This window comes from Pseudopipra pipra, chromosome 13, assembly GCF_036250125.1.
Source record: "Pseudopipra pipra isolate bDixPip1 chromosome 13, bDixPip1.hap1, whole genome shotgun sequence".
Classification (NCBI taxonomy): Eukaryota; Metazoa; Chordata; class Aves; order Passeriformes; family Pipridae; genus Pseudopipra; species Pseudopipra pipra.
The window spans coordinates 2,970,791-2,998,417 of record NC_087561.1 but is presented as its reverse complement, the minus strand read 5'-3'; the positions used below and the strand labels follow the sequence as shown (position 1 = coordinate 2,998,417).

The 27,627-nt window shown below is 57.8% G+C and overlaps 3 protein-coding genes and 1 pseudogene across 4 annotated transcripts; 1 reads left to right on the top strand and 3 right to left on the bottom strand.

Moving 5' to 3' along the window:
* The first annotated feature begins 50 nt into the window (after window positions 1-50).
* On the top strand, window positions 51-2,852 carry LOC135421348 (nuclear cap-binding protein subunit 2). Its single transcript, XM_064669710.1, has 4 exons — window positions 51-244; window positions 357-538; window positions 1,299-1,437; window positions 2,095-2,852. The coding sequence occupies exons 1-4, from the start codon at window positions 158-160 to the stop codon at window positions 2,191-2,193; spliced, it is 507 nt and encodes a 168-aa protein (XP_064525780.1). The 5' UTR covers window positions 51-157; the 3' UTR covers window positions 2,194-2,852.
* A 2,718-nt stretch (window positions 2,853-5,570) lies between these two features.
* Window positions 5,571-9,173, bottom strand: LOC135421345 (serine protease 23-like; annotated as a pseudogene).
* A 74-nt stretch (window positions 9,174-9,247) lies between these two features.
* On the bottom strand, window positions 9,248-17,482 carry SLC7A3 (solute carrier family 7 member 3). The gene is made up of 12 exons (XM_064669706.1): window positions 16,650-17,482; window positions 14,293-14,701; window positions 13,938-14,096; window positions 13,671-13,848; window positions 13,457-13,569; window positions 12,350-12,572; window positions 12,019-12,158; window positions 11,837-11,939; window positions 11,340-11,551; window positions 10,511-10,677; window positions 10,133-10,241; window positions 9,248-10,025 (listed from the first exon to the last, which is right to left on the bottom strand). Exons 2-12 carry the CDS (start codon window positions 14,660-14,662, stop codon window positions 9,910-9,912), a joined length of 1,890 nt encoding a protein of 629 aa, XP_064525776.1. The 5' UTR covers window positions 14,663-14,701; window positions 16,650-17,482; the 3' UTR covers window positions 9,248-9,909.
* Window positions 17,483-22,454: 4,972 nt separating this feature from the next.
* Window positions 22,455-26,833, bottom strand: SNX12 (sorting nexin 12). 2 transcript variants are annotated; one of them, XM_064669709.1, is made up of 4 exons: window positions 26,600-26,833; window positions 25,022-25,117; window positions 24,686-24,810; window positions 22,455-24,229 (listed from the first exon to the last, which is right to left on the bottom strand). In XM_064669709.1, exons 1-4 carry the CDS (start codon window positions 26,762-26,764, stop codon window positions 24,127-24,129), a joined length of 489 nt encoding a protein of 162 aa, XP_064525779.1. In that variant the 5' UTR covers window positions 26,765-26,833; the 3' UTR covers window positions 22,455-24,126. The 2 variants fall into 2 exon arrangements, with proteins under 2 accessions (XP_064525779.1, XP_064525778.1); XM_064669708.1 differs by having other exon boundaries at window positions 26,549-26,797.
* Between the last annotated feature and the right edge of the window lie 794 nt (window positions 26,834-27,627).

Sequence of the window (27,627 nt, the reverse complement as noted above, 5' to 3'; positions counted from 1 at the left end):
GCGCAGCGCGCGGCTCCTCCCCCTCGCGAGCCGCCTGCGAGTTCCGGTGCGCGCGGTCCTTCCGGAACAGTCCCGGGAGCGGGGCCGGGATCGAGGCCCGGGAGGGAGGCCCGGGAGCGGGGCCCGGGAGCGGGGCCCGGGCGGGCGGGAGGGCGCGATGTCGGGGCTCCTGCACACCACGCTGAGCGGGCTCAACAGCGACTCGTACTGCGAGATCAGCCAGTACCGCGACCAGCACTTCAGGGTGCGCCTGAAGGGGGCGGGGAGGGCCGTGTCCGGGGCAGGGCCGGGATGGAGCGGGAGGGAGCGGGTCAGTGGGAGCGCTGACCCCGCCGCGTGCGCCTCTGTGCCCGCAGGGCAGCAGGCAGCTGCAGGAGAAGTCCCTGAAGATCTCCTCCACGCTGTACGTCGGCAACCTGTCCTTCTACACCACCGAGGAGCAGATCCAGGAGCTCTTCTCCAAGTGCGGGGATGTCAAGAGAATTGTCATGGGTCTGGACAAGATCAAGAAGACCCCCTGTGGCTTCTGCTTTGTCGAGTATCCTTTCTCTTCCCCTTCTGTCAGCCCGTGTGTGGTTACCACCTTTAGTTCCAAGCACAGCTGTGCTGCTGCTACTGGAAGGGAGACACAGCCAGGTGCTTTCTGCCAGCCACATCCCTTCCAACCTTGCACCTTGCTCTCCCCCACCTTAACTGTGAGACAGACTGTGCAGTGGTGCCCCACATCACAAGTGCCACCACTGCTATTCTTTCTGGAGGTGGCAGAGAGCTACTGTAATTTATTAATCTCTTTCATGGTTTTAGGGCCAAAAGGAGAACTGAGTCCTCAGTCTGAGGCCTTCTGTGACCAGAGTATGCGTTGGCTTTCTCACCTCGGCTTTACACCTGAAGGAAGTAGCAGCATAAGCCACGGGGGCATTCCCAGGCACAGGGTACACGCTCATACAGGTCATGCCACGAGCTGTCTGTGCAGAGCTCCCCTTTTGTTCTGTTTCAGTCAAGTTTCACGTGGCATAAAGAGGCATATTACCTATTTCTTGCCCTTAGCAAGGCTTTAATGTCTTTGTTTCATCTTCTTGTCTCTGCAGGTACTGACATTAAAGTACAGAATCCTCTCAGAGCGTTGGCCGGTTTTAGTGCAGTTTTTGATCCTGTAGGGAAGAAAAAGGCTGGAGGGCAGGGGTGGGGGGGGGGGTTCTGTTTGTAACATACAATAGTTCTCTTTTTTTATTTTCCCTGTGCCCAACAAAAAAAAGAAAAAAAAAAACAGGCTTAGATCTCCTTATAGAGTGCCTCAGATACTACACGAGGGCAGATGCCGAGCACGCCATGCGGTTCATCAACGGCACGCGGCTGGACGACCGCATCATCCGGACCGACTGGGATGCTGGGTTCAAGGAGGGGAGGCAGTATGGGAGAGGAAAGACTGGAGGACAGGTAAAGGCAATACCAGTTCACCCCCTGAATCTGATCCCCCCAAAAGGCTCTGTACTTCTTTGCTTGTTTTGTCTCACGCAGACTGTATGGACCTGACGGCAAAGTTTAGTCGCTCCCGGCTTGTTTTGGTAACTGATGCTTGGTGTTAAAAGCTGGGAACAACTTAAGGCCGTTTCCATCTAGGAGTCCAAACTTCCTGTAATGCAAGCAGAATGCTCCCAAATCCAAACCAGTACTCTTAAAATGATGCAGAATTTGTGTGGAGGGGGACAGTGTAGCTGCCAGGCCAATCTCAGGACACAGCAGTTTGCCCCAGGGCAAAGGTGTGAAGTTCCTTTGCAGATTTCCAGGGTGGAGGGGATAAAATGTTCTGGGGGCCAAGCTTGGCAATTCAGAAAATTGGGCTGCAAAGCTGAATGAAAATATTTTGGGGTCTTCGTTGCTTATCTGAAAATACCTCGGCCATCAGATACATCATTATTTCTCATTTTCACCACCTTTTTGGTGGATTATTTGAAGAGATCTCAAACGAGTTGAAGTGCTTCTAACCTGAACTTCAGTTGCCCACCAACTGAACAAGGAGTGGGTGATGATTTTGAAGTCCAGGAGGAGACAGGAGTGCAGGTTACTGACGTGTGTGTTGTTGCTGTTCCCCAGGTGCGAGATGAGTACCGGACAGACTACGATGTGGGAAGAGGTGGCTTTGGCAAGATCATTCAGATGCAGAAGGCAAATCACCAGCCTGCAATCTATTAACTACTGTGTGGTTCCTAGGTCATAGAGGGCTCTGTCCTTCCACAGCTAGCCCTGTTGTCGCATTTGGGATCGGGGTATGGAGTGAGATCCAAGTTCCAGCAAAAGGTGGCCCTCCTTAGACTGTGGATATACATGTATTCATTCTCCCTTCCTTCTGAGCTAGAGAGGATGTTCTGTGCTGATACAGGGCAACAAGGGAAAAAAAAAAAGGACAGCTCTGCAGGATTCTGGGCAAGAAGAAATGCAGCATGTCACACACACCTTATGCTATGACATCCTCTTCACGTTGCAGCTAAAGCAGGTGGCTTCCTCCAAGCTACAACTGCAGCCATGGTTGCTTTCAAATGGGACATTTTAAGAGTTTAGCACCATCTGAGCCCTCCAGGTGCCTCGTGGGGATGCACAAGAGATTCAGGTTTCTGATTTACAACCTCACCTGCTTAAAAAGCAGTATCACTGTTTGGATGAGAGACGTGGAACAAGTCTTATTATCCACTTGGAGGTGCTTGTCTGCACATCTAGACCTTTGTTTGGTCAGGGCCTGCAGAGCATTTCTCCTTGTGATGCCCCAGCGCTGCCTGGCTTTTCAGATCCTTGCTGTTCAGTGTGATTTTGTTAAAAAGTTTCTGTTAATTTTTTAAATAAACAGTTGTATTGGCTCTGGCTGAGGTGAAGGTAATTTTACCCCAGCAGCCCTCATGGACCTGTGCTTTGTATTGGTAGCTAGAAAGCTGGTTGATAACACACCAGTGTTTTGTCTACTGCTGAGCAGTGTTCCCACAGCATCAAGGCTATCTCTAACATTCCCCCCTCACCAGCAGGCGGGGGGGGGGGGCAAGATCTTGGGAGGGGGCAGAGCCAGCACAGCTGACCCAACCTGAGCAATGGGATATTCTGCTCAGCTATAAAAGCTAAGAGAAAGGAGAAGGGGGACATTCCTTATGAAAACATCTTTCTTCTGGAGCAGCTGCTGTGTGTACTGAAGCCCTGCTTCCTAGGAAGTGGCTGGACATCTCCTGCTGGTGGGAAATCAAGAATAAATATTTAGTTTTCCTTTGCTTCCACAGGCGACCTTGCTTTTGCTTGATTAAACTGCCTTTATCTTGACCCACAAGTTCCGTTTCCATCTCACTTTCTCCCTCCCCTGTCCTGCTGAGGAGGGGAGTGACAGAGCAGCCTGGTGGGTACCTGGAGTCCAGCCAGGGTCAGCCCCCCACAGTCCTGTTGGTTCCCAGCGTGGGGCCTGAGACCATGGCAGTTCTCTGTCAGTGTGCTATAGCTGTAGTATTTACTAAGCAGGCAGCTCCTGTCAGGTCACAGTTTGTTGGCTGCACTGCTTATCTCTTTGCTTTCCTGGGCTTGGGAACATGTTAGTACAAACCACTGCTCTGTGCTTTGCCCTGCACACTGATGGCCTTGCTCTGCTGGGGGAGCTGTCTCGTGGAGTGGATCAGGGAATACATCTCCCTCTCCCTAGCTGGGACTGGTGTGGGTGGCTTTATTGTGCAGGCTTGTGAGGTCTCTGCTCACCCTTACATGAGCTGTTTAACACTATTAATTAACACTGCTGGCATATCATGGGGTCTGTGTAGTGTAAGAGAAGGCAACTTTTGGGTGAGTCAGTACTAAAATGTGCCCTGAGGCGGCTGGTCCGTGGGTGGCAGAATGTGTGGAAGGATTTGGGCAGGTGCCTGGGCAGTTATCACCTCCCATAGCCCAGGACTTCACACCTGAACAGGCAAGTAACCCTGGCAAACTCACATGCCTCCTGACAGAAGGGGCCCCCAGTGAAAACCAGCAGCTTCTGGCACTGTGCTGGGCCTTGGCATGAGCCTGCTGAGCCACAGTTCAGGGCTATCAGAGGGCTGTGGTTAAGTCAGGGACCCAAGACACCTCTGAGAATATCTTGACAGAGGCTGGGGTACAAACTACATCTGAAGTCATGATAGTAGAGATACAAGAACACAATTGCCCCAGTCGTGAAAAACAAACGGTGGACGTGGTGATCAATTGTTAAGGGAGGAGGAGAAAGAAGGGTTCAATCAAGAAGCTGGCTCTTCAGCAAAAAGGAACGAGGGAATTCAGACAAGAAGTGGAAACTACCCAGTCTGACTTCACCAGAACTTTGAGACATGCAGAAAGATTACAGACACCAGGCAGGTATGTGGGTTCCTGACTGGTTGTCCCAGTGCTGGGGTAACAGGGGCAAAAGTCAGCAGGAAGACAGGTAAGCCCAATGGCTATTCAATTCTTGGGAATAAAATGACCGGATGGATGTCATCACGTCCCTGTGGATGTGATCAAGGTAAGAACTATGCTAACAACAAGGAGGAGACACTAGCTTTCCTAAGCCTTGTGGGATTCTGAAGAATGCATATTCCAGGTTATTGTCAGCTTGTGAGCCTACTCCATCAAGTAACCCTAAAAAGGTAGGGACCAAAAAAGGTAGTTCCAAGCACCCTGCCATGGGCAGGGACACCCCTGAGGAGGGGATTGGTACAAGTGGCTTGGTGGGCACCTGGCATCCAGCCAAGGTTAGCCCACCCCAGCAGTGAGTCCTGTACCTGTTGCAGTTTGTGTGTCAAAACCACTTCCTCTATAACACAAACTGGGGTGGGGGGACACGTTTCCTGTTGGTGTCTTAAAGCTGCTGCCACTTGCAAACATATAGATAAACACTGAAAAGGGTGCACGAGTCTCTCTGCACTTCTGTCTTGGTGCTGGTTTTTCCTCTTCTGTTGTGCAGCAACTGATGGCTGATGTCAAAAGCAAGTTGCTTGTGAAGTGTATTGGCTGCTCTGAATCAGACCAGTACTTACGTTTCACATCAGCAGGTTCTGGGAGAACTTTCCTCATCCTGTCACCTGTTCCACCTGCTAACTGGAGTAGCCTGTGAAGCATAACAAATGCTCAGTGAGCACTTCAGAGAGGAAGGAACCAAGAACTCCCTTCCCTGTGTTTCTTCCTATTTTAAGAAGGCCATGGCTGGCACTCTCTAGCCTGTTCTTATGTCCAAACAAGGGACCAGAGGAGATGTAAACCCTTCTTGGTCTGTCCCCAGGAACCTCTCAGCTAGGGCAGGTAATTCCACTGAACAAGTTAAATTCTGTCTGTAAATTTGGTTTCTATTGTGTAAATAATAGCAGCTGCTCCCTGCCCAATAATGTGTCATCATGATTTTTCATGCATTATCTCATCTGGGGTGATAGAAACTGTTGCACACCCATCTGCAGACCAGGCATGTAAGTTAAATTAGTTTAACACTCACATGAAGTCTTAGTAACTGAGCTAGAGGAGGTGTTACATTTAGTTTGTTGAAATGTCTCCATGTTTGTTTTGCAAATCAGGTTGCTGTGCCCGTACAACTGTCACAGGTCTTGAAGGAACTGCATGTTTATTCTTCATCAGGTTTAAGCAGTAACAGCAGAATGACCTGTGATAAAGGCTGCCCCTGAGATGCAGTGAAAAGGAACAGGACGTTGACTTAAGAGTGAAAAATACAAGCAGTCATCTGTCCAGCCTTGCAAAGCACCACCAGCGTAAGATCCCTTGTGGAGAATATGAATTACAGAGGGAATAATTACCTGGGTAAACACAGCAGGAAAATAGGAGAACTTAAGGAAGATGGAGAAGGGTAACAGCCATAAAATGTAGGATTAGCAAAAAATCTCATCTGTGTGAGGTAGGGAAACATAAGGCAAGCTTTGTATAGTGTCATATAGGGTCTCACACTTTGCACACACACCCCAGAGCCAGATGCACCAGGGCTGCCATCGCAGTAGATGAGAAGGACCATCTCGTCCTCCTTCCCACACAAGAGGCAGACCACTTCACCCAGCAGGTCACCGTCAAACCCTGAGAAATCACTCCTCTTCCCAGCCATCTCTGCTGCCAGAGCTGCCATCAGCTTCATGTGCAGGCACCAGCACGGCCTGTGCAGCCTCAAAAGGGTGTAGTCATAGCCCACACTGACCAAGGATGGCCCCATGTGCATCACCAGCCTCCCCATCCCGTTGCCAGCACTCTGCGCCAGCATCAGGAAACTCACTTGGATCTTCTTGACCCCCTTCACGTAGACTTTGCCATGGTGAAGGCAGTAGGCAGTGATGGGGATGTGTCTTCAAACACCAGCACACCCGTGCAGCCTGTGGGGATCCTGATGGTGGCAGAGAAGCGGGAGCTCATCAGGAAGTGGCCCCACTGATGGAAAACCGCCTGTCTGCACCATAAATCTGCTGCTTGCACTGCACATGCTGCCTCCGCCCCCTCCTCCCCACACCACTCACTCAAGGGCTCACTTCCACCACAGTGAGGGTATGGGTGCTGTTGGGATACACTGTCTCATAAGAGAGGTACTCCTGGAAGCTCTGAGGGATCAGGATGAGGTCCTGCTGGGGGCAGGCGTGGTCACAGCATGTCATGAGCTCCAGGACAGACTGTGACAGGAACCACCCTTTGGCTGGTTGCAGTGTGGAGCAGGGAACACGAGTGGGAACCAGGTCACCAGCTGCAGCACTAGAAGAAAGGAGAGTAAGAGAAGAGCAACCATCTGGCAGCAAGCCATCATGCCAGGCCTGCAAAGGCAAAGCGAGGCGAGCATTAAGCCTGCATGATTAGAGAGCTCAGGGCCAGGAGGATTATCGGATGCACACAGCCTCCTGCCAGCTACTGGGTCATGCATGCTTAATCTTACCACAGAAAGCAGAAGGGTTGGGACCTGTCTGGAGCGAGGTGAGTGAGGAGTGATAGGAATCTCACTGGCTTTGATCTCCTGGAGCTCTTCCGGACAGCGAGGCCCGTACAGCACAACCCGGGGCTGTTGCAGAAATGTCGGGAGCTGAACAGTTTGCTCTGTCATGCCAGTGACCCCATCTGCCTGGAGTCAATTCCCTGGATTCCAGGACTTGTGTCCTGCTGATGGATTTGTCCCACTCAGCCATTTGTCACCGCTCTGCCAGCTGATCACCTGCAGGGAAGGGAATCTGATGGTATCCACTCACTAACTGGTTTTACAGGGAAGAAGGTGGCACATTAACTCCTCAGGTTGAAGCATTTAGTGTCACAGAGCAGAACAGACTTGCCAGCCTATTTTAACTCCTAACCAGATTATTGTACCCAATTTAAAATTTAATCTGCTGCTTCATCTCCGCGTGCCAGGGCCACCCCCTTTCTGGTAGGGGAGCAGTGCAGGGGCAGCCTCTGCAGTGACAGCTCTTCCTCCAAGGACTCAGTGTCGCACTTCCCCATCTCCACCCTGCCTCCAGCCTGCGTGGCCACACGGGCTCCTCTCAGCAGCCCCCCGGAGGTGGCAAGCAGCTGGTGTGCAGAGAGCTGCTGCGATGGCTCCACCAGGAAAGCTCTGTGTCCCCCACAGGCAGCTGGATACAAAATTAAGAATGCCACGGGATTAGGGTGGAGCCAGCTGGGGAGGGAGGCTGAGAGTCACCCACTCTCTGCACCCCTGGCACCCTGACCCACCAGCACTGCACCCCTGGCATGGCCTGTGGCCAAGGCACACTGTCATCAGCTGGTGACCACAGCCAGACCTCCACTGCAATGCTGCCCTGAACTCTTGCCTCCTCACCACGGCTTGAACCAAACACAGCAGGAGCTAGCAGCCCTCCAGCTCCCCTTTAAATCCGGGGGATTTAAATGGCAACAGGGAGATCACAAACCAAGCCCTGGCTGTATCTCCCAGGGGAGTCTGTCTGAGTGTCCCCCTTGGCACTACAGCCAGCAAGGCAGTGCTGAGCCAGGAGCCAGCCCTGCTGCCCCTGCCCACGCTGGTGCCTGTGCAGTGGCAGAGGCACAAACAGGGGAGGGCTTCAGGTGTGTTTGGTGCTCTGCCAGGCCTGGAGCTGCCCTGGGGAAGGCCCATGGCTAGGCAGCAGCCTGTGCTGCCAGCCTGGGTGGAAGTGCCCGGGCTGTCAGGGCAAACCACAGACTGCTGTGTGTGGGGCTGGGCGCTTCCTTCCCCTAAAGGGTGGGTCGTCACAGGCCCCTCAACAGTAAGACCAGGATCTGCTTTTTGGTGAGTTTTCTCAAACCAGAAAATGGCCCCTCCCTGACTGGCACAGGAGGGGAAAGCCTTGGGTAACAGCACCTGAAACCAGGGACATGGGTGCCAGGGGGTCTGCAGGCTCAGGGCTCAGCAGGGCCCCATGTACTGCCCCTGGCCAGAAGATACCCACCACAAGGTGGGGTGGTGAAACAGTGTGGCACACCAAGGCACCAGCTTGACTAGGAGGGCTGGAAGCAGCCCTGAGGAGCCAGTGCCAGGAGCCAGCTGCCCCAGGGGGCTGGAGCCTGAGGCTCTGGCAGGGCACCCCAGCCCAGGGCACCGGGGCACTGAGTGCCTGGCCTGGGGTCAGAGTAGGTGCTGCAGCCCCTTTTACTCCAGGCACAGCCCTGGGCAGGGCTCACAGCTCCAGCACAGGGGCCAAGCAGAGCTGATGGTGCGGGTGCCTCGCTGCTGACCGTGCAGTGACCCTGTGCCATTGCCAATAAACAGGGAGAGATGCCAAAACCAAGCACGATCCATCTGCCTTAAATTAGTTCATCTTGAATAATAATGTCAGGTCTGATTTAGACCAGACCAGAATCTGGAAAATCATCATCTCACATGGATGCAGCCCAGCTCCTGGCCATGCTCCTTCTGCAATCATTGCTGGCATCTCCAGGAGATATTTTCAAGATCTTTACTGCATCCACTGCTTTGGGACCTGGTGACACAATCCCTCACAGCACAGGGCCTGCAAGGCAGGGCCATGGCAGGATGCTGTCCTGCCCCTAGGTACCAGCAGCACTGGTTTGAGCTGGCCTGAAGCACTGCTCCACAGCTCCTGGCTCACAAGCTCACTGTCCCCTCCCAGGGGACAGTGCAAGGGCGGGTGGTTCCAGCTGGCAGATTTCGGGCAGGGAGCTCACCCAGCACAGCCTAGCTGGAACCAGGCATTGTTCTGCACTGACACCAGCCTGGTACCCACCCCGGTACCATGTAGGGACCTGCTCAGGGGCCCATGACCACAGGGCATTAACAGGAGATGCAGCAAGATCAACAGACACAAGAACTTAAAAAATATTTATGAGGTATAAAAACTGGCATTAAAACGCAAACTGTACAAACACATGTGAGGTTGGACAGCAGTACAGCTACACTGGGGACATCTTCACGGACACTGGAGCTAAGCAACATGGCCAGGGCAGCACTAGGCTCAAGTAGAGGACGCAAATCACAGACCAGCTCAGTCCTGTGCTGGCAGGGAGTACGGTCTGCTGGCAGTACTGTGAGGATCAGAACGATTCATAGCAAGCCCCTCTGCCCAGCTACAGACATGGATGCCATGTACACAGCTGGCACTTGGAAACCCCAGAGAGGAGGTGGTAAACACAGCAACGTGACAGAACAATTACCACTGCACCACTGTACCATCATGTAGGGCCTCCAATGCACAGGGAAAGCAGTTTTCGTGGTAGGAGGGCCATACCATTGTTGTTGCTCCTCAGCAGGACAGAGACCAGGCCTGGCCCACCAGCACTCCCACCCAGCCTGGAGACCTCTGCTCTGTGAGGGGAAAGGGCAGCACATGACCAAGCTCCGCAGTCCTGACTCTGGGACTCCCTATAGGAGAGGGGATGGATGCACTGTGCGGATCATGATCTTGTCCCCAAGCGGGAACACTGGCAGGGGTCCATGGAGTGTTTGTGCCTAGTACTTCAGACTGCAGCAGCCCCGGGGCTGAGGTCCAGTCCAGGATGGTGAAGAGGCTTTTCTTCTGCATTTTTCCCTTCCACACTGTTCCGAATCCCATAGCCAAAGTAAATCCCGAAACCTGCAGGACAGTTTCCATAATGAAATGCACAATGGTGGGCTGCCAGCATTAACATCCCCCCAAGGAGAGATCTGCAGGCATCATGCTCCCTGCCACAGCACACCTACCCAAAACCATCCAGATGGCAAACCGTATCCAGGTGCCGGGACTCAGCTGTACCATCAGCAGGATGTTAACAAAGATGCTGAAGATCGGCAGCAATGGGAGGAAAGGTACCTGCAAGGGACAAGTTGTGGTGTGTCAACTGTGCCTTGAGGGACCAGGCCGGGTTTGAGGATGCTGGTGGCCACAGAGGGACCCCATCCCCACCACACCCAGAGGATACCCGGGCACTTCCACACTGGGGATTGCACCTCAGAGAGGTCTGAGGGCTCTGGGCCTTCTTGGTAACTGCCTGGCAGCAAGCCCTGGCAGACCCTGCAATGCCCAGATCCTGTTGGAGTCCATGGGGGTGCAGATGCCAAGCTGCAGGGGGCTGCACTCACTTTGAAGTTTAATCGCGCGTTGCTCTGTGGCTGCCTCCAAATGATGATGGTGGGAATGAGCAAAGCCACGAGGAGCAGCACCAGGACCACGATGCAGCCCACATCAGTGTCCTTCAGAGCAGCCACACTGAAGGTCAGGAACACGCAGAGGCCTGTGACCACCGTGGCTGCAAGAGAGGGGTTAGTCAGGGGGCTGCATTGCCTGTGGCCTCCTTGGGACCCTGAGCCTGACCAACGGCTGGGCTGAGGCACCCATTCCTCTTGGTCAGGTAAGGGGCCAGCACCTGCCGTCTCCAACATCCACCCCAAAGCCTCAGGAAAGCGCTTTGCTGGAGGTGCTTGCCAACCCAGCAAGCTGCAGGGAACCTGCGCTCAGCTGGGCTCAGATCCAGCTCTGACACTTACCCAGACCTGGCTGAGCCACCCCATTCTGGCTGCACAATGGAACCACTGAGGGACAAGCCAAAGCAAACCAAGCCAAAGCACTCTCAAGGGGTTGGGGACCACCTTCACTGGTGGCCAGCATGGGCCAGGCTCATCGCAGGGATCTCCCATGACCACCCACACATGCTTGGCTTAGCACCCATGTCCACCAACAACCCCCGTGCACTCCCAAAAACCACAGCTGTACCCTGCACTTGGCACCCTGCTCAGGGCAGGTGGGTTCAGCACTCGCTGGCACTGCCAACAGCAGCTGGCAGCCTGTGCTGCCTGGCCCCTCTCCTCCGCCTGGCCCCTCTCCATCCCTTCCCAGCTCTGCAGAGACGCGCCAAAAACACTCCAGGCCCTGGCAGGAGGGGACATCAACTGCCAGCTCCCACTCACTCACCAATGACCGAGACACAGACATAGACGATGCGCCCCGAGAGCGCAGTGGGGGTGTCCGAAGGTGGGTTAAAGAGTGTTGAACAGGACAGCGTCTCTTTCTGCTGGGCACTGGCAGCAGTGACAGTTGGATTCATGATCACCCTCTCCTCCTCGTTCCCATTCAGCTCCAACATTTCCATGGCCTTCGGGGAGTTCAGCTGCCCAGACTGGTACCTGAGCAGGTAGGACAAGATTGCAGCAGAGCCCACAGAACTTCGTAGCCCCGGGGGACAGTGGGCAGCACCCTCATATTCCTGCTGCTCCAGCAGTGGCCCCAGGACAGCCACTACAAGGATATGCCCAGAGACACCTCACAGGCTCTCGTGAGCAGCCTCCACCTTGGGGGCTGGACACTTCCCCAGGCTGCATGCCCCCAGGAAAAAGCTGTGGCTAAAATCCCCCAGGGTCAATGCAAGGAACATCCACCCTGGGCACCACCACACAGAAGGAGTCACCCACCGGAGGATGAGCACACACACTGCCACCAAGGAGTAGGCCAGCAACGTGCCGATCGACATGAGGTCCACCAGGTCCTTCAGGTCAAGCAGGAAGGCCAACACCGCTGCAATGAGGACACACAGCATGAGCACAGCTCCAGACCACTGCGGGGCCGAGTGTGAGGCGGTGGCCAGGAGCCTTACCTGAGAAGAGCCCCGAGGTGATGGTGGCTAACAGAGGGGTCTTTGTGCGATCGTTGATGTTGGAGAGGGGCTTGAAGAGCAGCCCGTCCTCTGCCATGGCATGGATCACTCGGGGCATGGGAAACATGGAGCCCAGCAAGCTGCCGTGGGGAGAGATGGCTTAGGGCCTGCCAGACAAGCTGTCCACACCCACCACCCAGACAGGGATGGGACTGGCTGTGTGCCAGGAGCAGGACAGAAGCTGGGCAGAGCAAGTCCCCAGCCCAGCCTGGAAGCATGCTGCCGGTCCCTGCGCTGGGCCAGGCAGTGCCAGGAATAGGGCCACTCCTACCTGGTGGAGAGGGCACAGAGTGAGCCAACGGCAACAGCGTAGCGGGCGGGCTCCCAGCCAACTGCCTTGAAAGCCTCGGGCAGAGGGCTGTTCTTGTTCACAAGGAAGTAGGGCACCATGAGAGTCAGGGACGCAGAGACCCCGAAATAAGCCACAAAGCAGATGAAGAGGGATACAATGATGCCAATGGGGATCGAGCGCTGTGGGTTCCTGGCTTCCTCCCCTGTACAGAGAGAAGAGAGAGCATGTGTCCCCACTCCATGGCACAGCATGGGGCAGCTAGCCCCAAGGCATGGCAGCATGGGACTGGGCAGCAGCAGGCAGGGGCTGTTGGAGAGGAGGGGTCCCCAGCTGTGCTGCTGCACTGGCAGAAGCTTTGGCACTGCTGAGAGCAGAGGCGCGTGGCTGCAGCCTTGGCTTCCAGGGATGCAGCGGCCTGGCAGCCCCCCTGGCCATGCCAGCTCTTTACCCCCACCCCTCCCTGTCCCTACAGAGCCTGCTAAATAGAGGTTCTCCATACACCTCGGCTTTGCAAAGATGTGCTGCGCCACACTCCCAGCAAGGGGCTCGGCAGTGGCAGTGGCGTAGGAGGAAAGGAGGCGGCTGCTGGGCAGCCCCTGGGGGCAGGGAGGTACAGGCAGGTCAGGCAGAACAGCCTGTACCAGCCACCCACTAAGTAGATTTCTGGAGGAATGAGAGGAAATTAAGAGGGCTCCCTGTGTTCCAGGAAGCAGCAGTTCTGCACGAACCCAGTCATTTAGAAAAAGGTTGCTTGAGGCTGGGAAATTACTAGGAGGCACTAACAATTCCCAGGACTGTTGCAGCCTCGGCTCAGCAGTCAAAAGGCTCCCTGCTGCTCCAGGAGCTGCCTGCACAGGCAGGGTGCAGCCCTGCTCCCACCATGTGGTGTAATGAACCCCTTTTCCTGCAGCAGGCCAGGCTGTGAGCCCTTTCGCCTGGCCCAGCTGGAGATACTCTGCAGGGAAACCTCCCAGGGGTGGTGGGACCAGCTGTTTCCCACGCCATGGAGCATCCTCCCCAGCAGATCCCAGACAGCTGCTGGCTGTGCAGGGGAAATGCCCACACCACCCTCACCCAAGGCAGTACCTGTAGTGGCAATGCAGTCAAAGCCCACGAAGGCGTAGAAACAGGTGGCAGCGCCAGTCAGGATCCCTTCCAGTCCAAAGGGGACAAACCCGCCGGAGCCAAAGGCTGTTTTCCTGGAAAGTAGGGAGGAGAGCAGCTGCCGTGGGGTCCATGGACAGTGGGGCCTATGCCTGCCCTGTGCCAGACCCTGGCCTGGCACAGTTGCTCTCCTTACATGTCATCATGTGGGGCCGGGTGCGTGAGGTTGACATAGTCCTCCTCCGAGAGCTGCCAGTTCTTGATGTCCCCCTTGACGAAGCCAGCGATGATGACAAAGCTCAGCACCAACAGGTTCACCGCCGTGAAGATTTTGTTCACAAGGGCGGATTCGCTGACACCAAAGGCCAGCAGTGCTGTGGGGACAGAAGAGGTGAGTGGGGACCCACTGGGCCTCCCAAGCCACCGCCCACAGTGCCACGGAGCCGCTCCTATGCACACTCACCAGTAAGCAGCGCAATCAGGATTAGTGCAAAGAAGTCCGGGCGCTCGGCCAGCACCCCTGGCAGGTGCAGTGCAGTCTTGTTGGCGAAGAAGGTGGAGATGTGGTTGCCAATGATGTTGTCAAATGCCGCACTCCAAGCTCGAGCCACACTGGCCGTACCTTGTTGATGGCAAATCCGTGCATCAGTCTGAGCCCAGGGCAGAGTGGCATCGCCCACTCCCACCTCAGCACCCACGTCCCTGCTGATCCCACCCCACAGCACCACATGCCACCCCCAGAAACCTCCCCCCATGCTGACAGCACCGTGCTGAAAAGAGCCCAGGCACAGATGCCAGCACGCTGCCTGGCCTCGTACCTATCACATAGGAGAGAATGAGGTTCCAGCCGGTTGTAAAAGCCCAGATCTCACCAACGGTGACGTAGCTGTAGAGGTAGGCAGAGCCGGCCTTGGGGACACGGGCCCCAAACTCTGCATAGCAGAGTCCAGCGAGTACCGATGAGAAAGCAGCTACCAGGAAGCAGAGAACTATGGAGGGACCAGCCATCTCCTTGGCTACCTCCCCGGCCAGCACATACACACCGGCCCCCAGCGTGCTGCCCACCCCCAGGGCTATGAGGTCCAGTGTGGAGAGGCAGCGGGCAAAGCGCGTGTCGTCGGAGCTCAGATCCACCACGCGCCGGCGGATCAGCTTCTTCCCAATACTGGTCATTTTTTCCCTGAACATTTTGTCCTCTCCTGGGTGGTGCTCAGCTGCTCAAAAGCCCTGCAAGAGAAGGGACCATAGAAATATGAAGCTCAGTGTCCCTCAGGCAGCAAGACCAAAGCTGCAGGGAGCAGGGCAGGCAGCGATGCCCAGAGGACCCTGCTCCCAGCTGACCCATCAGCACCAAGCCCCTGCCACGCTGGTAGGGCAGAGACTCTGGTGGGTCCCTCCAAGGCACTGTGGGGCTGCACATACCCCAGCTGCACAGCTCCTGCACCAGAACAGTGAGCCAGGGATGGACCCACTAAGTCCATGGTGGGAAACAGGCTCATTGCTCAAGCACTGTATGGTCCCAACCACGGGGCCCCTGGGCACGTCCCAGAGCTTGCCCACTGTTTTCCAGCAGCTCCCCACTGATTTGGCAGCCTGTAGATCCTTCAGCCCAAACTCGACTGCGGGTGCATCCCTCCGGCCTGGTGTGTGGGTGTGCACATCAGCAGTGGTGGGGAGACAAAGCATTCCTCCGGCAGAGGATTTGGCAGGCTGGGCTGACTCACTGGGATGCAGCCATTCCTTTTTCACTTTCAGCTTCTGCACCACACCCTTGACAGGGATGTGTAACCAGCACAGGCCCCCAGCACAAATCCCTTGCCCGCCGACAGTGCTTGCCAAGCTGCCTGCAAGCTCTGCAGGCTCTAATCACCCTGAACGTGTGACCAACAGCATCCTCTGGCTCACAGGAGCCACCCATCCCTGAAAGGCTCTTAAGATGAGCACCTTGTGAAGCAGGCATCCAGCACAGGGTGAGAGGAGCCACAAGGAAAGTGACTCCCAATGCCCACGGCCATGGCTGGCACTTGTGCCCATCACTGAACCATCCACCCATCAGCATCTTTTCCCTGCTGACTTCTCCTTTCATTGAGAAAGGAAACACATCCCAACCAGGTGCCCAGGGCAGCACCAGTGCTGCGCTGCATGGATCAGTGTAACTACAAAAGGATAACTTTGTGACTCTTTTCCATAGAGGGGGGTTATCAGTTAGGGTCACAGGGGCAGCCACCAGTGGCAGCCACCAGTGGCTGCTTCCTCATAACTAGCAAACCTGCCAGTTTCAGAGAAACCTCCTCCCGAGCTCACACTTCCATAGAACCATTTCTCAAGAAACCTCCTCCCGAGCTGGCACGTGTCACATTCAGCCTTGGCCCAAAGAGTTGTCCCAGCCTGCTAAGCCTCTGGGAATAACTGCCCCAGCACTGGCACCCTCCCCAGCCACTACCTGGAGAGCTCTGGCTGCCTTCCCCAGGTCTGCTCGATTGTTCCAAGGATTTCTGACACCAGAGTGAGTTCCGGAGTTGCAAGGAAGGGGCTGGTAGCAGAAAAGTGCTCCGCCCTTATTGCGAGAGCATGGCCGAGGAAAAAAGGCGCGAGTGGCACCGAGGAAGATGGGGGGCAGCCTCCCCTTCTCCCGCCCTGCCCGATGCTGGGAACGCGCTGAGCATCCGGATGAGCACCAGTCCCTGTCAAAGCCGGCCGAGGGACAGCGCTCGGCGAGCACCGAGGGAGCCGCGGCCCACGGCCGGAGGAGGCTCGCTGAAAGCCACGTTGTCACCCGACACGCTCACCTGCAGAGAGCGCGCAGCGACCTACGGGCGGGCAGAGGGGCGGAGAAGCAACGTGTTGGGCGACAACAGGAGCCTCCTGCTGCATCCCAATGCCCACCGCATCCCAGTGCCCACCGCATCCCAGTGCCCACCGCACCCCGCCGCGACTCGGGGCAGGTGCCGGGGGCCGCCAGCCCCCGCTCGGGACCATTCCCCCAGCCCCCGCGGGGGCATCTCCGGTCCCGAGGAGTGCCAGTCAGGCTCGGTCCCGCCGGGGTGTCTGGAGCAGCCCCGGGGATGGAAAAGCCCGAACGGGTCCGCCACGTGCGGGCGGCAGCTGATGCAAGCGCAGCACTGGTTGCGCCAAGGCCCCTCCCGGCGCGGCGGCGGCGCCCGCCAACACTCACCGGCGGCGCGGCTCGGCACGGTTCGGCACGGCTCGGCACGGTACAGCTCAGCTCGCTCCGGTGCGATCCCGTTCAGTTCAGATCAGATCAGCTCTGCTTCGCTTATTCTGGGAACAAGCCGCCGGGCGCCGAAGCTGAAATGAAGGGCGGGACGGCTCCGCCCGGTTGATGACGGCGCGCACCAAAAGTAGTCATTAGAAATGAGACCCCTGGCAGAGGGCTCTGCTTCTGGCAGAGCCGCCGCGGGGCAAGCAGCGGGCGAGCTAGAACAGCTGCGCGCCCTTTACCGAGAAGCCCGTGCCCTCCCAGCCCCACGGGTGCCCGGTTGCCCACCACCGGCCAGCCGGCCGCCCCTATCGCCAGAGTTTTTAAAAAATAAAAATTCAAGTAATAAGTGGTAGCGGGGCGAGGACCGGGCACGGCTCCGGTCGGCCGCCGGGAGTGTGGCTGCTGCGAGCGGCAGGTCCGAGACCTGGGCAAGGCACCGTGACCTGGGTGGCGTCAGCCGTGTTCCCTCGGCAAAGGCCACGGAGGGGGCGGCTGAGGGTCCCCCGGGACCAAATGTGCCATGACGGCAGAGCCTGCCCCGGCCTTGCCCTGTCGGGGCTGGGAGCGAGGCGAGGAGGCGAGGCCAGCCCTCCTATGGGGGCTGCGAGCGGAGCTCAGTCTAAGGCAGGGAGAGGGACTGTGCTACGATCCCTGCATGCTCCGCAGGGAGCGGGGCCCGGACAGCGCTCCACTACAGCCTCCTTAACTCTGGAGCAACAGGCATCCCTAAGAGATGTCGGGAGAACCGCTCCGCTGCCGGGCCGGCAGCCCTGAGAGAGGCGGAGCCAGCGCCCTCCTCGCCAGCACGCAGGCCGGTACCCGCCGCTCAGCAGCCCGACCTGATGCAATCCAGTGCTCGCATGTCGTGAGCACCCATTCAAACTGGCAGCGATGCCGGGAGGGTGAACCAGCCCCTCCCTGGCATCATAGGCAAGGCTCTGCTCTGGCGCCACTGTCGAGGCAACAGGTCCAGCCGCTTCTTTCCTCGGAAGACGACCTCGGGATGACGGAAATACCACCGCAGCAGCTGCGATGACCTCACGGTGATGAAACACCAACGCACTCTGCGAACGCCACTTCCAGGCAGGCTGTGCCCCTGCCAGTCATCAAGGTCCCTTCCCTTTCCGGCCCCATGACCCCCACTGGGAACTAAGTGAGCTCAAGATCAAGTTGCAGAATTCCGTTTCCTTGGGCTGTTAGAGCCCAGATGCTTCCCGCTCCTTCTTGAAGGCGAGGATCCAGCTGGGCAGCACCATCACCGAGGATGCTCCTGGGCAGGGCCAGCAGCACCATGGGCACAGCAGGACTCCAAGGGGGGGTCACCCTGGCCCAGGCAGACAGACAGACACTAGATCCAGAGCAGTGAGGGGGTGGATGACACCAAAATCATCCTATTCCCAGAAACCCTGTTGCAATAGCAGGTGCTGGGAGATAGTTTCAGTTTCACGGTGGGAGCAGCACTTGGTATTGAACATGTCTTCAGTTCCCAGACCTCACAGGCAGCTCCACATCTGTCTTCCCAGTACCCCATTCTCACCTCCCAGTCTTACCGTTCTCCACCCCTGTCATTCAGGGCCCTGAGCCAGCAGCACAGACCAACGGCTGGGAGCAGGCAGAGGCATGGAGCAGCCTAAGGGCACGTCCCAACAGGAGCAGCAGGAAGGCAAACAGTGGCAGGGCATATGTTGCCAGCATAAAGGAGGGTAAGAGATGGCTCTAGCCCAGAAAGGGGGCCAAAAGCCCTGCAGAAGCAGATCCCTTGGATACCCTCATTACCTTCCATGACTGAAGCATAGGATATCTCAGGTTGGTAGGGACCCATAAGGACTATCAAGTCCAGCTTTACAAAACTCTCCAGCTTTGCCTCTCTCCCACCTGGAAGCACCAGGTTTGTCCAGAAAGGCTTCCCCAGAGCCCTGCTGTGCCTCCATCTGCCAGAACCCAAGCTCCTCCTTGCAGCAGACCTCAAGTCTCTGGCTGAGCAAAACCAGCCACAGCTGGGCACAGAGCTGCCCTGTCTGCCCAGCATTTGGGGAGCAGTGGGCAGCACTGGGCACTGCCCCTACCCCAGCAGACAGCAAGCACCACTGGAAAAGACACCTTTATTTTATTTCTTTTAAATACAAGCAGTTACAAAAATTCACTCATTCAACAGTTCTACAGGTATCACTGGCCCAGAGGCTCAGGCAGACGGATATGTGCCCATGTGCCAGCTGTCAGTCTCTCCTCAAGTCACCACCCTTGAACACTGCTGCATCTTCCACACAGACTCCTGGGAAGCAACAGCAGTGTCAACCTGACCCATGGGAAAGGCCACGAGCTGTGTCCCTTCCATCTGGCAGCCCTCGGTTACAACGGCAAGGGATCACCAGAGCATCCCTGCAGCCTGCCCAGAGGTGAGGGCTCACTGCAGTGAGGGCACATACCTGCTGCTCTGAGCTGAGCCTGCAAGGAGCAGATTGTCTGGTGATAGGCTTCACACTGGGCAGTCTTGTCAGCTGCAGGCAGGAGGCAAGAAGGGCTGTGCTCAGCCCACCCTGAACACCTCAGCCCCAGACCCTCTAGGACACCAGCTGAGATCCTGCTCTACCCCCTAAACAAGAAGCCAGCCCCATCCCCACAGAGCTGCAGGCTGTGGGCTCCAGGGAGGAGCACAGGGGATGTCACCTGGATTGTGGGTGTCCTGCAGCCCTCAGAACAGCCAGACCCACATACCAAGCTCCCTCTTCACTCGCTCCAGCTCTTTTTTCACATGCTCCAGCTCCTGGGACAGCTGATCATCTGCAGACTGGCAAGGGCAGGATGTAAGTGTGATGCAGGGAGTGGTCACCCCCACACAGTGACCAGCAGCTCAGCCACAGCACAGCCCATCCACTGGAGGAGCACTGCAGCCCACCCAACACCCCAAGCCCAGCACCCTGGGGATCACTTCCACGGGGTGTCCATCACAGCAGCAGTGCCTGCTGAAGGAGCCACGGTTCACTTAGCAGTGAGCACCTGCCAGCACCTGTGTGTAACAAGAATGCCTTTGGCAGGTCGCAGCCACAGAGTGAAGAGCCCTAAAACTGCTGGCAAATGCACAAACATATTTTTCAGGTAGAAGAATTCACAGCTTGGGAGCTTCGCCTTGCTGCAAGCTCTGCTCACTCCATCCTGGGTACATGTCCAACATGTCAGGAGGTATAAAAGCAACAACACAACCCATAGGAGGTTTGCGTGTTTCAAAAGGCCCTTAAAAATTTAACTGGAAAGAAGCCTGCAATCCCCTGAGCACCGGAGAGGTGGTAAAGCCATGCAGTAAATGAACATGGGTTTGTGTAAACCCTAGGGAAAGGCTAAATCAGCTCATGTGCCATCCAGGAAATTGGCAGCCCCAGGTCCCATCATCTTCCACCTCTGGCATAGCTGGCCCCAGCAACAGTGTTGAACAGTGCTCTGTGCTGCCAGGACATAGCTGGCTCTTACCCGCTCAGCAGGAACTGAATCTTCACACCTTGAAAGCTCCTGTGTAGTTGATCCTGAAGGGAGGCCCAGGAAATGAAAGCAAAGAGCATCAACTCCTGCTCAGACAGTGCCCTGACTGACCAGGGCTGCTCCCTGTCCTATGGATGAGCTCAAGCACCAGATTCGCTCGGTCTCTTTGCTGGGTGCCTCTCCAGGGAAAGGGACTTCACCTAGCCTTGCTGCTCTGCATTTCACCTCCCCTCCTCTGAGCCTAAGTACACACAATCCCCTCCAGTCCTTTCCCCAGAAACAGCTTTGACCCTGTAGCTGAGATCTGAATGTTCTTCCCACGGCAGCAGCTCCCCCTCCCGCCACAACTCTGCCACCTCTGGCGTTTCTGCCAAGACTCACCCATACTGATCCAAAGGCGCTGGGATGAAGCAGCTCTTCCCAGAGGCCGCAGTGAGGAGCGGGAAGCTAGGACAGGAATTGCTGTCGGTAGTCTTGATGAGGGCTGTTTGTGATCTCCAGCCTTGACAGCAGCTATAGTGAACAAACATTAGGCACAGAGGCTGCTGCTCCAAAGCAGCCACACTGCACCACTCTTCAGGCAGCATGGGGCTTAGCCAGGCTGCCTGTCCTAGGCCCATGGGCACGACCCCCACAAGACCATGGGGTGAGGGCTCCAAAGCCAAAGGGCTGCTAGCCCACACTGGCGGAAGGCCAACGTTAACATCACTTGGGGCATGAGCACATTACCTAAGCTTCTTCCTGCGCTGCTCCCAAGGACTCCTCGCTCCTCCTTCTCTGTCCTTGGCCATGCTGCAGCCCAGGCCAACCCCCTTCTTCCCTCCTGCGGCAGCATCAGCCCCCCCATGCTTCCCCGCTTCGCATGAGGCCAGCTGACAGGTGTGGAATTACTTTTCATCTGTGTGTCCCGGGGGGCGGGTTCGGGAAGGGCAGAAGGTTGTGCCTTTTTCAAAGCCCGGCCGGGATGCTGAACCCTGGACCTGGCAGGCGGCATCCCCTTCAGCCTGGTATCTGGGAGAGAGAGGGAGGGTTCAGCAGCGCCGGGCAGGCAGCGGCCGTGCCGGGGCTCCCCGCGGCGACCCCGCTTACCTGCGGGCTGGAGGAGCCGCTTTGGGCAGGCCGAGCCCGCCGTGCCGGCCGAGGGGAGCTGCAGCCCCTGCGAGGCCCGTGTGCGGGTCGGAGCGAGCCTGGCGCGGCCGCGGCCCGGGGAGCGGGCGGCGGGGCCGGGGCGGCCGCCCGAGGGCTGCGCGGCATCGAGCCGGGCCCGGGAGAGCGGGTGGGCCCCGGGGCCAGCGCCGGCCGCGGGCTGCGGGAGGCACACGGGCTCCGCTCGGGCCGGGCCCGGGGCCGCAGCGGCCTCGCAGGTGCTTGTGCCCGAGTCCGGGGCGGGCAGCGGCGTGGAGGTGACGGGCCCGGCCCACGACTCGTCGGTCTCCCACGGGTCCCGCGGGGGCGCGGCGGCCTCGGCGAGGCGCAGGCGGTCGGCGATGAGGCGGCACTCATCCTCGAAGAAGCTGAGGTAGAGGGGGGAGTCCTGCGAGTGCAGCGCCTGGGCGTGTTGCAGCAGGTCCGGGCAGCCCGGCAAGCCGGGGCTGGCCCCCGAGCCTGCCCACGGGTCCGGCCGCCACATCGCGCTCGGGCACCGCCGCCCGCCCCCGCCTGAGCCCGCCCCGTCCCACCCCGCCGGTTCCCCCGTCCCGCCAGCCCCCAGGACCAGGCAGAGGCTCGGCTTCACGGTCCTTCTGTTTACTCATGAGAAATCTAGCAGGGCACCTTATCTAGTCAACGCTCGTACTATCCGCACCAAGAAGTTATGTTCACCGTGCACGGACACCGTGGCAGAGCGCTCTGCTGCGGATCGTGCTGGCACTGGAGCTGCCCCAACGACCCAGTGCCCAGCAGGGGTGGCACACAGCTGACAGAGCTTCCCTGGGCAGCCACCCCTGCACACACCCCAGGGCAGCTGCCCCGGGAAGGGGTGGGGGCTGCCTGTGCCACTCCGGGGCAGCCAGGAACACCAGCCAGAGGTAAGAGGGGGAGCAGGAGCAGGCCAGCCTTCCCAGCCCAACCTCGGGGCACTGCCAGCTCCAGACAACGGGACTCTCCAGGCCTTCACCCAGACACACGAAGCAGTGCAACAAAGTGCCTGCATCAGCCTACCACACAGAGAAGGCAGCAGGGCAGGGCTTCCGGTGCAGGGAAGCACTGAGTCCCAAGCGCTGCTTCCCCAACGCCTGCCCCCAGTCACTGATAATAAAACAGCCCCCAGGACCAGGCAGAGACTTGGCTTCACAGTGGTTTAATGCGAACGGCACCGGGACGTTACACTGGACAGGGTGCAGACAGCTGGGTGGATGGCAGCCCCACACAGGGCAGGGGAAGGGGCCGCCCCGAGCGCGACCGGCGGCATCAGGAAGGCGGGGACTGAGCCCCTCTGCGGGCACGGCCGCCTCCACCGGCACCGGGCTCCAGCTGCCCCATGGCCCTTTTGGGAGCGGCTCCCTCTCGCTTTCCGTGACTTCTTCCCATGAGCCACCTCTTGATCAACAGTGCCAGTTCCTCACCAGGAAACGACGGAGACATTGGGAAGGCCTCAGGGAACGTGCCTGGCAGGAAAGGGAGGGCAGCCACTGCAGGTCTGTGCTCCAAGAGAGGCTCAACTGTGTCACCACGAAGTGACCAAGCGCTTATAAACCAGCCAGCCCTGACATGAGGAGGCCCCAAGCTGAGGCTCAACCTCACTCATCACAGCTGTGGCAGCCAGGGGAGCCTCCAAAGGACAGTTCTGCTGCAGCAAGTCACAGCCTCGTGGTCCCCTCAAGCTCTGAATGCTTCCCTGATCAGTCGTGTGTTCTTGCTTCACACAAGTGACTGCCTAGCTCACTGCAGAACAGGGGAGAACACACCAAGAGCCACTGTCACTTCTGCTTTGTAAGCAAATGTCTAACCTGGGACTGGCTGACCAGTTTTCTACCATCCTTTTCTGGAGAAGTGGCCTCACCCCAGGCCCCACTGCTGAGCTCTTCCTGTGGCAGCCATTCATGGATGCACCCTACAACTACTTCCACCAGCCTTCTCTTGCTCCTCCTCAGCCAGACCCGCCTGCTCCTCCCTGCAGCTGGGGTGCAGGATAAGGGCACCAGGTTCAGCCCAGCAGGGTGCTGCAGGGAACACCAGCACAGCAGCCCACGGCACCGCAGACCGTGGCATTTCTGAAACCCTGGGCCAAGGCATCACAGCACACATGGCTACAGCCCAGACTATCCCATCTTCCACGTGCCAAACGGCCCACACAGAGCATCATGAGAGCACACAGCATGGAAACCCCTCAAGCTGCCAGCAGCACGTTAGAAAGGAGGGGGCACAAACACACCAAACAGGTCTGTAATGCAGGAGGCTGAGTGCGGGGTTCGAGTAGGTGTTGGGTCTCAGCACTTCCAGACAGTGAAGAATGGGGGTTTCATGCAGGGTGAATGGGGTTGGATGAGAGACCGACACACCCAGGCACCTACTCACTGGTTTGGATAAACCTTACTAAAACGCTAATACCTGATGCGATCACTGACCAACATGACAACTGCTATTCTTCAAAGTCTCCTGCAGAGATGCTTGGGGCTGCACAGACAAGGGAGCGAAGGTCATCTCATACCTTCCTGTATAGGGAAAGAGGCAGCTCCTACACCAGAACGCCATAAGCAAGTTCCTGATCCACACCTATCCACATCTGCCCCCAGACACGGGACAACACGCTCACTTGCATAAATCTTCATACCTTTAGGTCAAGACCACAGCCCAGTAGAACAAACTGCTGCCAGTTACAAAAGAGGAAAATACTGAACAAACTGGGAGGTTCAAGAGAGGAAAAGCTGGTTCAGAGAAGACAGATTTAGTGTAAAAATAAATGTCATTTTTGCAGGAGGGAGGGTGGAATGGAGGAAGACAGTGCCAGGTGCTCCTACTGGCGCACTTTCCCTGGGACGTAATTCCTATCAATAGTCTCCTCTTGCAGGAACATATGTAAGCAGCGCTCGTTCTGTGCCAGTGGGTGTCCAGCAATTCTGGAAGAAAATCAGATGTGGAGGTTAGCACAGCTGCCACTAAGACCCCCACACCTCTGTTCCCTGCAGCAGGGAGTCAGGCAGCTGGCTCAGCACATCCACACCAGCTCAGCCCAAGGTCACTTGTTGGTACAACAGGACCAGTAAGAGGTGCCTGAGCACAGTGTTCCCTCCCATGCCGTGCCCTGATCCAACACTACAGTGCTGGTGGGTCTCTGCAGCACATCTGTTCTGCTAATGCTCACTGCACTCTCAGGAGAGAGCATGGAACACAACCCACACTCGAGGCAGGACTTGTTCCAGTACCACAGTTTCATTACCCACCTGCAGGCACCACCCTTCAGCATTGGCACCTGCCAGCAGCAGGTCAAGACTCCCTCATGGTCAACCCACAGCCCCCTTCCAATCAGCAGCAGCCCGAGGCAGCACACAGCAAACCCAGGACATCAAGCTTACTTGTTAATAAACTGTTCTAGTCCCTGTCTCCGCTCCTCGATGAAAGACTCCTCAAAGATGCCCTCATCCCCTCGGAAGGGGAGCTGTCGTTTCAAAGCTTTTCCAGGCAGTGGTGGCACTACAATCTAAAAGCACAGAACCACCCTGTCAGCAGAACAGCCACCTGCAATCAGATATCCTTTGCTGTTTGATGCTCATCTCCAGCCCCATTACGTGGACAGAGCCACAAAAAGCACCCACCACCACAGCCTCTTCTCTGGGCAGCTCAAGATTATGGCTGTAACTGTTCCCTCATGTCCCAGTTTCAGGAATAGGCAGGTCTGAGCCAGGCCTCACCTTACTGTCTCGTTCCAGCTCATTCTTCAGCCATTCAAAGTCACTGTATCGTCTCCTCACACATGACTCCTTCAATTTGAAGATTGGGAGGTTTGTCTGTAATGAAGTGAAGCAGTTAATTTGCAGGTTACTCTGGAAGCCACAGAGCACTTCAAGATGCAACTGAAACCTGAAGCTACAATGAGAAAACCAAGCCCCCTGAGAATAAGGCATCACAGGAACACTCAGCTTCCTTATTCAGGGCAGAGAACACCAAAACCCTTCAGATCCAAGCAAGCCAGGCTACTCAGTGCCAGCCATTCCCTCCCCCTCAAGTGACTATTTCAGGACCACCCCCCTTCCCAGGGGCACACACTGGGATCAGTGCTGACAATACAGAGAAGGCTGGAGTTTTTTTCCCTGAGTTCAGTCCATTTTGAAGTGATTTACAAGAGGGCTTCACAGCAGCCTGCAGAGCATAAGAACATCCAACCCGACACTGGCATCTCCAAGGAAGAACTACAGGAGGAAATCTTTTCCCAACAACTGTTCAAGGCCAGACCTCATGCAGCAATCTTCTTCCAGAACAGACCACCTACCCTAACAGGCGTTTTCACATCTGTCATGTGTCACTGCATGAATGCAAAGCAATACCCCACCCTTCTCCCCCTGCCCACTGCAGCCCAGCAACTGACAGCTTCACCTTTAAACTTCAACCTTCAACTTCACCTTTATCTCATCGACACAGCCTGAAACATTACAGGAACTGAGGCAGCAAAACCTTCTGATGGGCAGCACTCGGATGAACACCGGTATTAGTGCAACACGATTAACTGTATTCTTAAGAAGGCAGCGAGGTAAACCCAGCTGCACCTCGGCTGGTTTCAGTGGACTAAGAGGTTCCCATTGCCACCTGCAGGCTGACGGGAGCCAAGCACCGGAGCAGGAAAAAACCAAACACCAATTCTTCTTAAAGGCAGGGGAGGCTCAGCAGCTAAATAACGCCACGATCAGAAACCTAAGCCAGCACCACATCACACGCCAAAGGGAGCTTGTTCCAGGGGAAGTTCAATGTTATTTTCTCCAGCTATCAGACGCAGAGCTGTGAAAGGGTCCCCAGTTCAGTGTGGTTAAGGCTCAGTGAAGGGAACACTGCGAGTGCTCAGCCCGCTGCACACACTCCTGGGTCACAGGCCCTCGATAAAGCAGCCCAGAAGGGGCAGCCCGCCTGCACTGCGAGCAGCTCCCGAGACACTGCTACCCAGTTTTCCTCCCCTGCCTGAGATAACCAGCTCTGTACAGCCATGCCCTGCTCAGCAGCCACCCAGCGGGGCAGTAGCGAGAGGCCGGGCGCAGGACCCTGCTGAGGCAGCACCTCCCTGTCCCTGCGTGCACCAGCCCCGCTGGACGCCGAGCGGCCCCGGCGAACCCCCCAGCGCTGACCTTGAGCCCCGGAGCGCCCCAGCCCGGCGCTGCCAAGCAGTGACACCACCCCGGGCCCCCCCCAGCCCCGCGTCCCGAGCGCCGCCGCCCCTCCCCGGGCCGCACCCCCGCACGCCGGGGCGGCCCGGCCCCGCAGGCCCGGCGCGGGGGCCGCACCCGCATGCGGAGCTCGTAGCTGGTGTATCTGGCCCGGCCCATGCCCACGGTCTGCGGGTTGAAGATGTCGATCTCGAGGAAGTTGCTGGGCGGCCCGTACGCGTCCGTGAGGTCCTGCGGCTTCGCGTTGAGGCGCCGGGTGTCCGCCACCGCCGCCTCCGACATGGTGGTGCCGCCGCCGCCCCGCCCGGCCCGGCCCGGCCCGCCCCGCCCGCTGCCGCAGCCCGCCCCGCCTCGCGCATCGCCGCGCGGCGCCCGCCCGCCGCCTGCATAAACCGACACCTATCCAGAGTCCGGGGCCTCTCAGATGCTGCCCTGCCCGCGCACCGACGCGCGGCACCCGCCCACCGCCTGCATAAGCTGGCGCCTATCCAGAGTTCGGGGCCGCATTCAGCCACCGCCCTGCCAGCGCCGCCGCGCGGCCACCGCCTGCATAAGCGCGGCGGGTATTCAGCCCGCGGGGCGCGCCCGGTGCGCCCCGGAATCTGCATGGCAGGTGCACTGCCGGCGTGGGTCCTGCCGCCTGGGCCGCCCCCGCCGGGTCCCCGCGGGCCGGGGCACAGCCTGAGGCCTTGAGGGCCGCGCTGCGCGCTTGGGATGGGAACCGGGGCAAGGGGTCTAGAAACGCACACAGGAACTGCACCATACAGCGTCCGGGGTGCAGTCGGCCCCTTCGGCGCCGGGGGCGCGGGGCCCGGAAACTCTTTGCGGCGGTTCTGACAGGCAGACCGGGACGCGGACCCGTCAGGCCTTGCGCGAGGGCGTGTCCCGGAAATGGAGGCCGGTCCGTGACGGGACGGCGGAGGGAGCGGTGCCCCTAGCCCAGCCCGCGGTGCCGCAGAGCGCTCTGAGGCGGGTGAAGGAGCGGCGAGCGCTGCGGGCCCGCCAGGCCCCACACGGCCATCCCGGGGGCCCCGGGACCCCCCCGACCCCGTGGGTTATGTAAGCGCGGCCGCCGCGATGCCTGCTGGTAACTGTAGTCGCGCCAGCGCGCCGCCTGCCACGCGCACCCACCGGGGGCGTGCCCC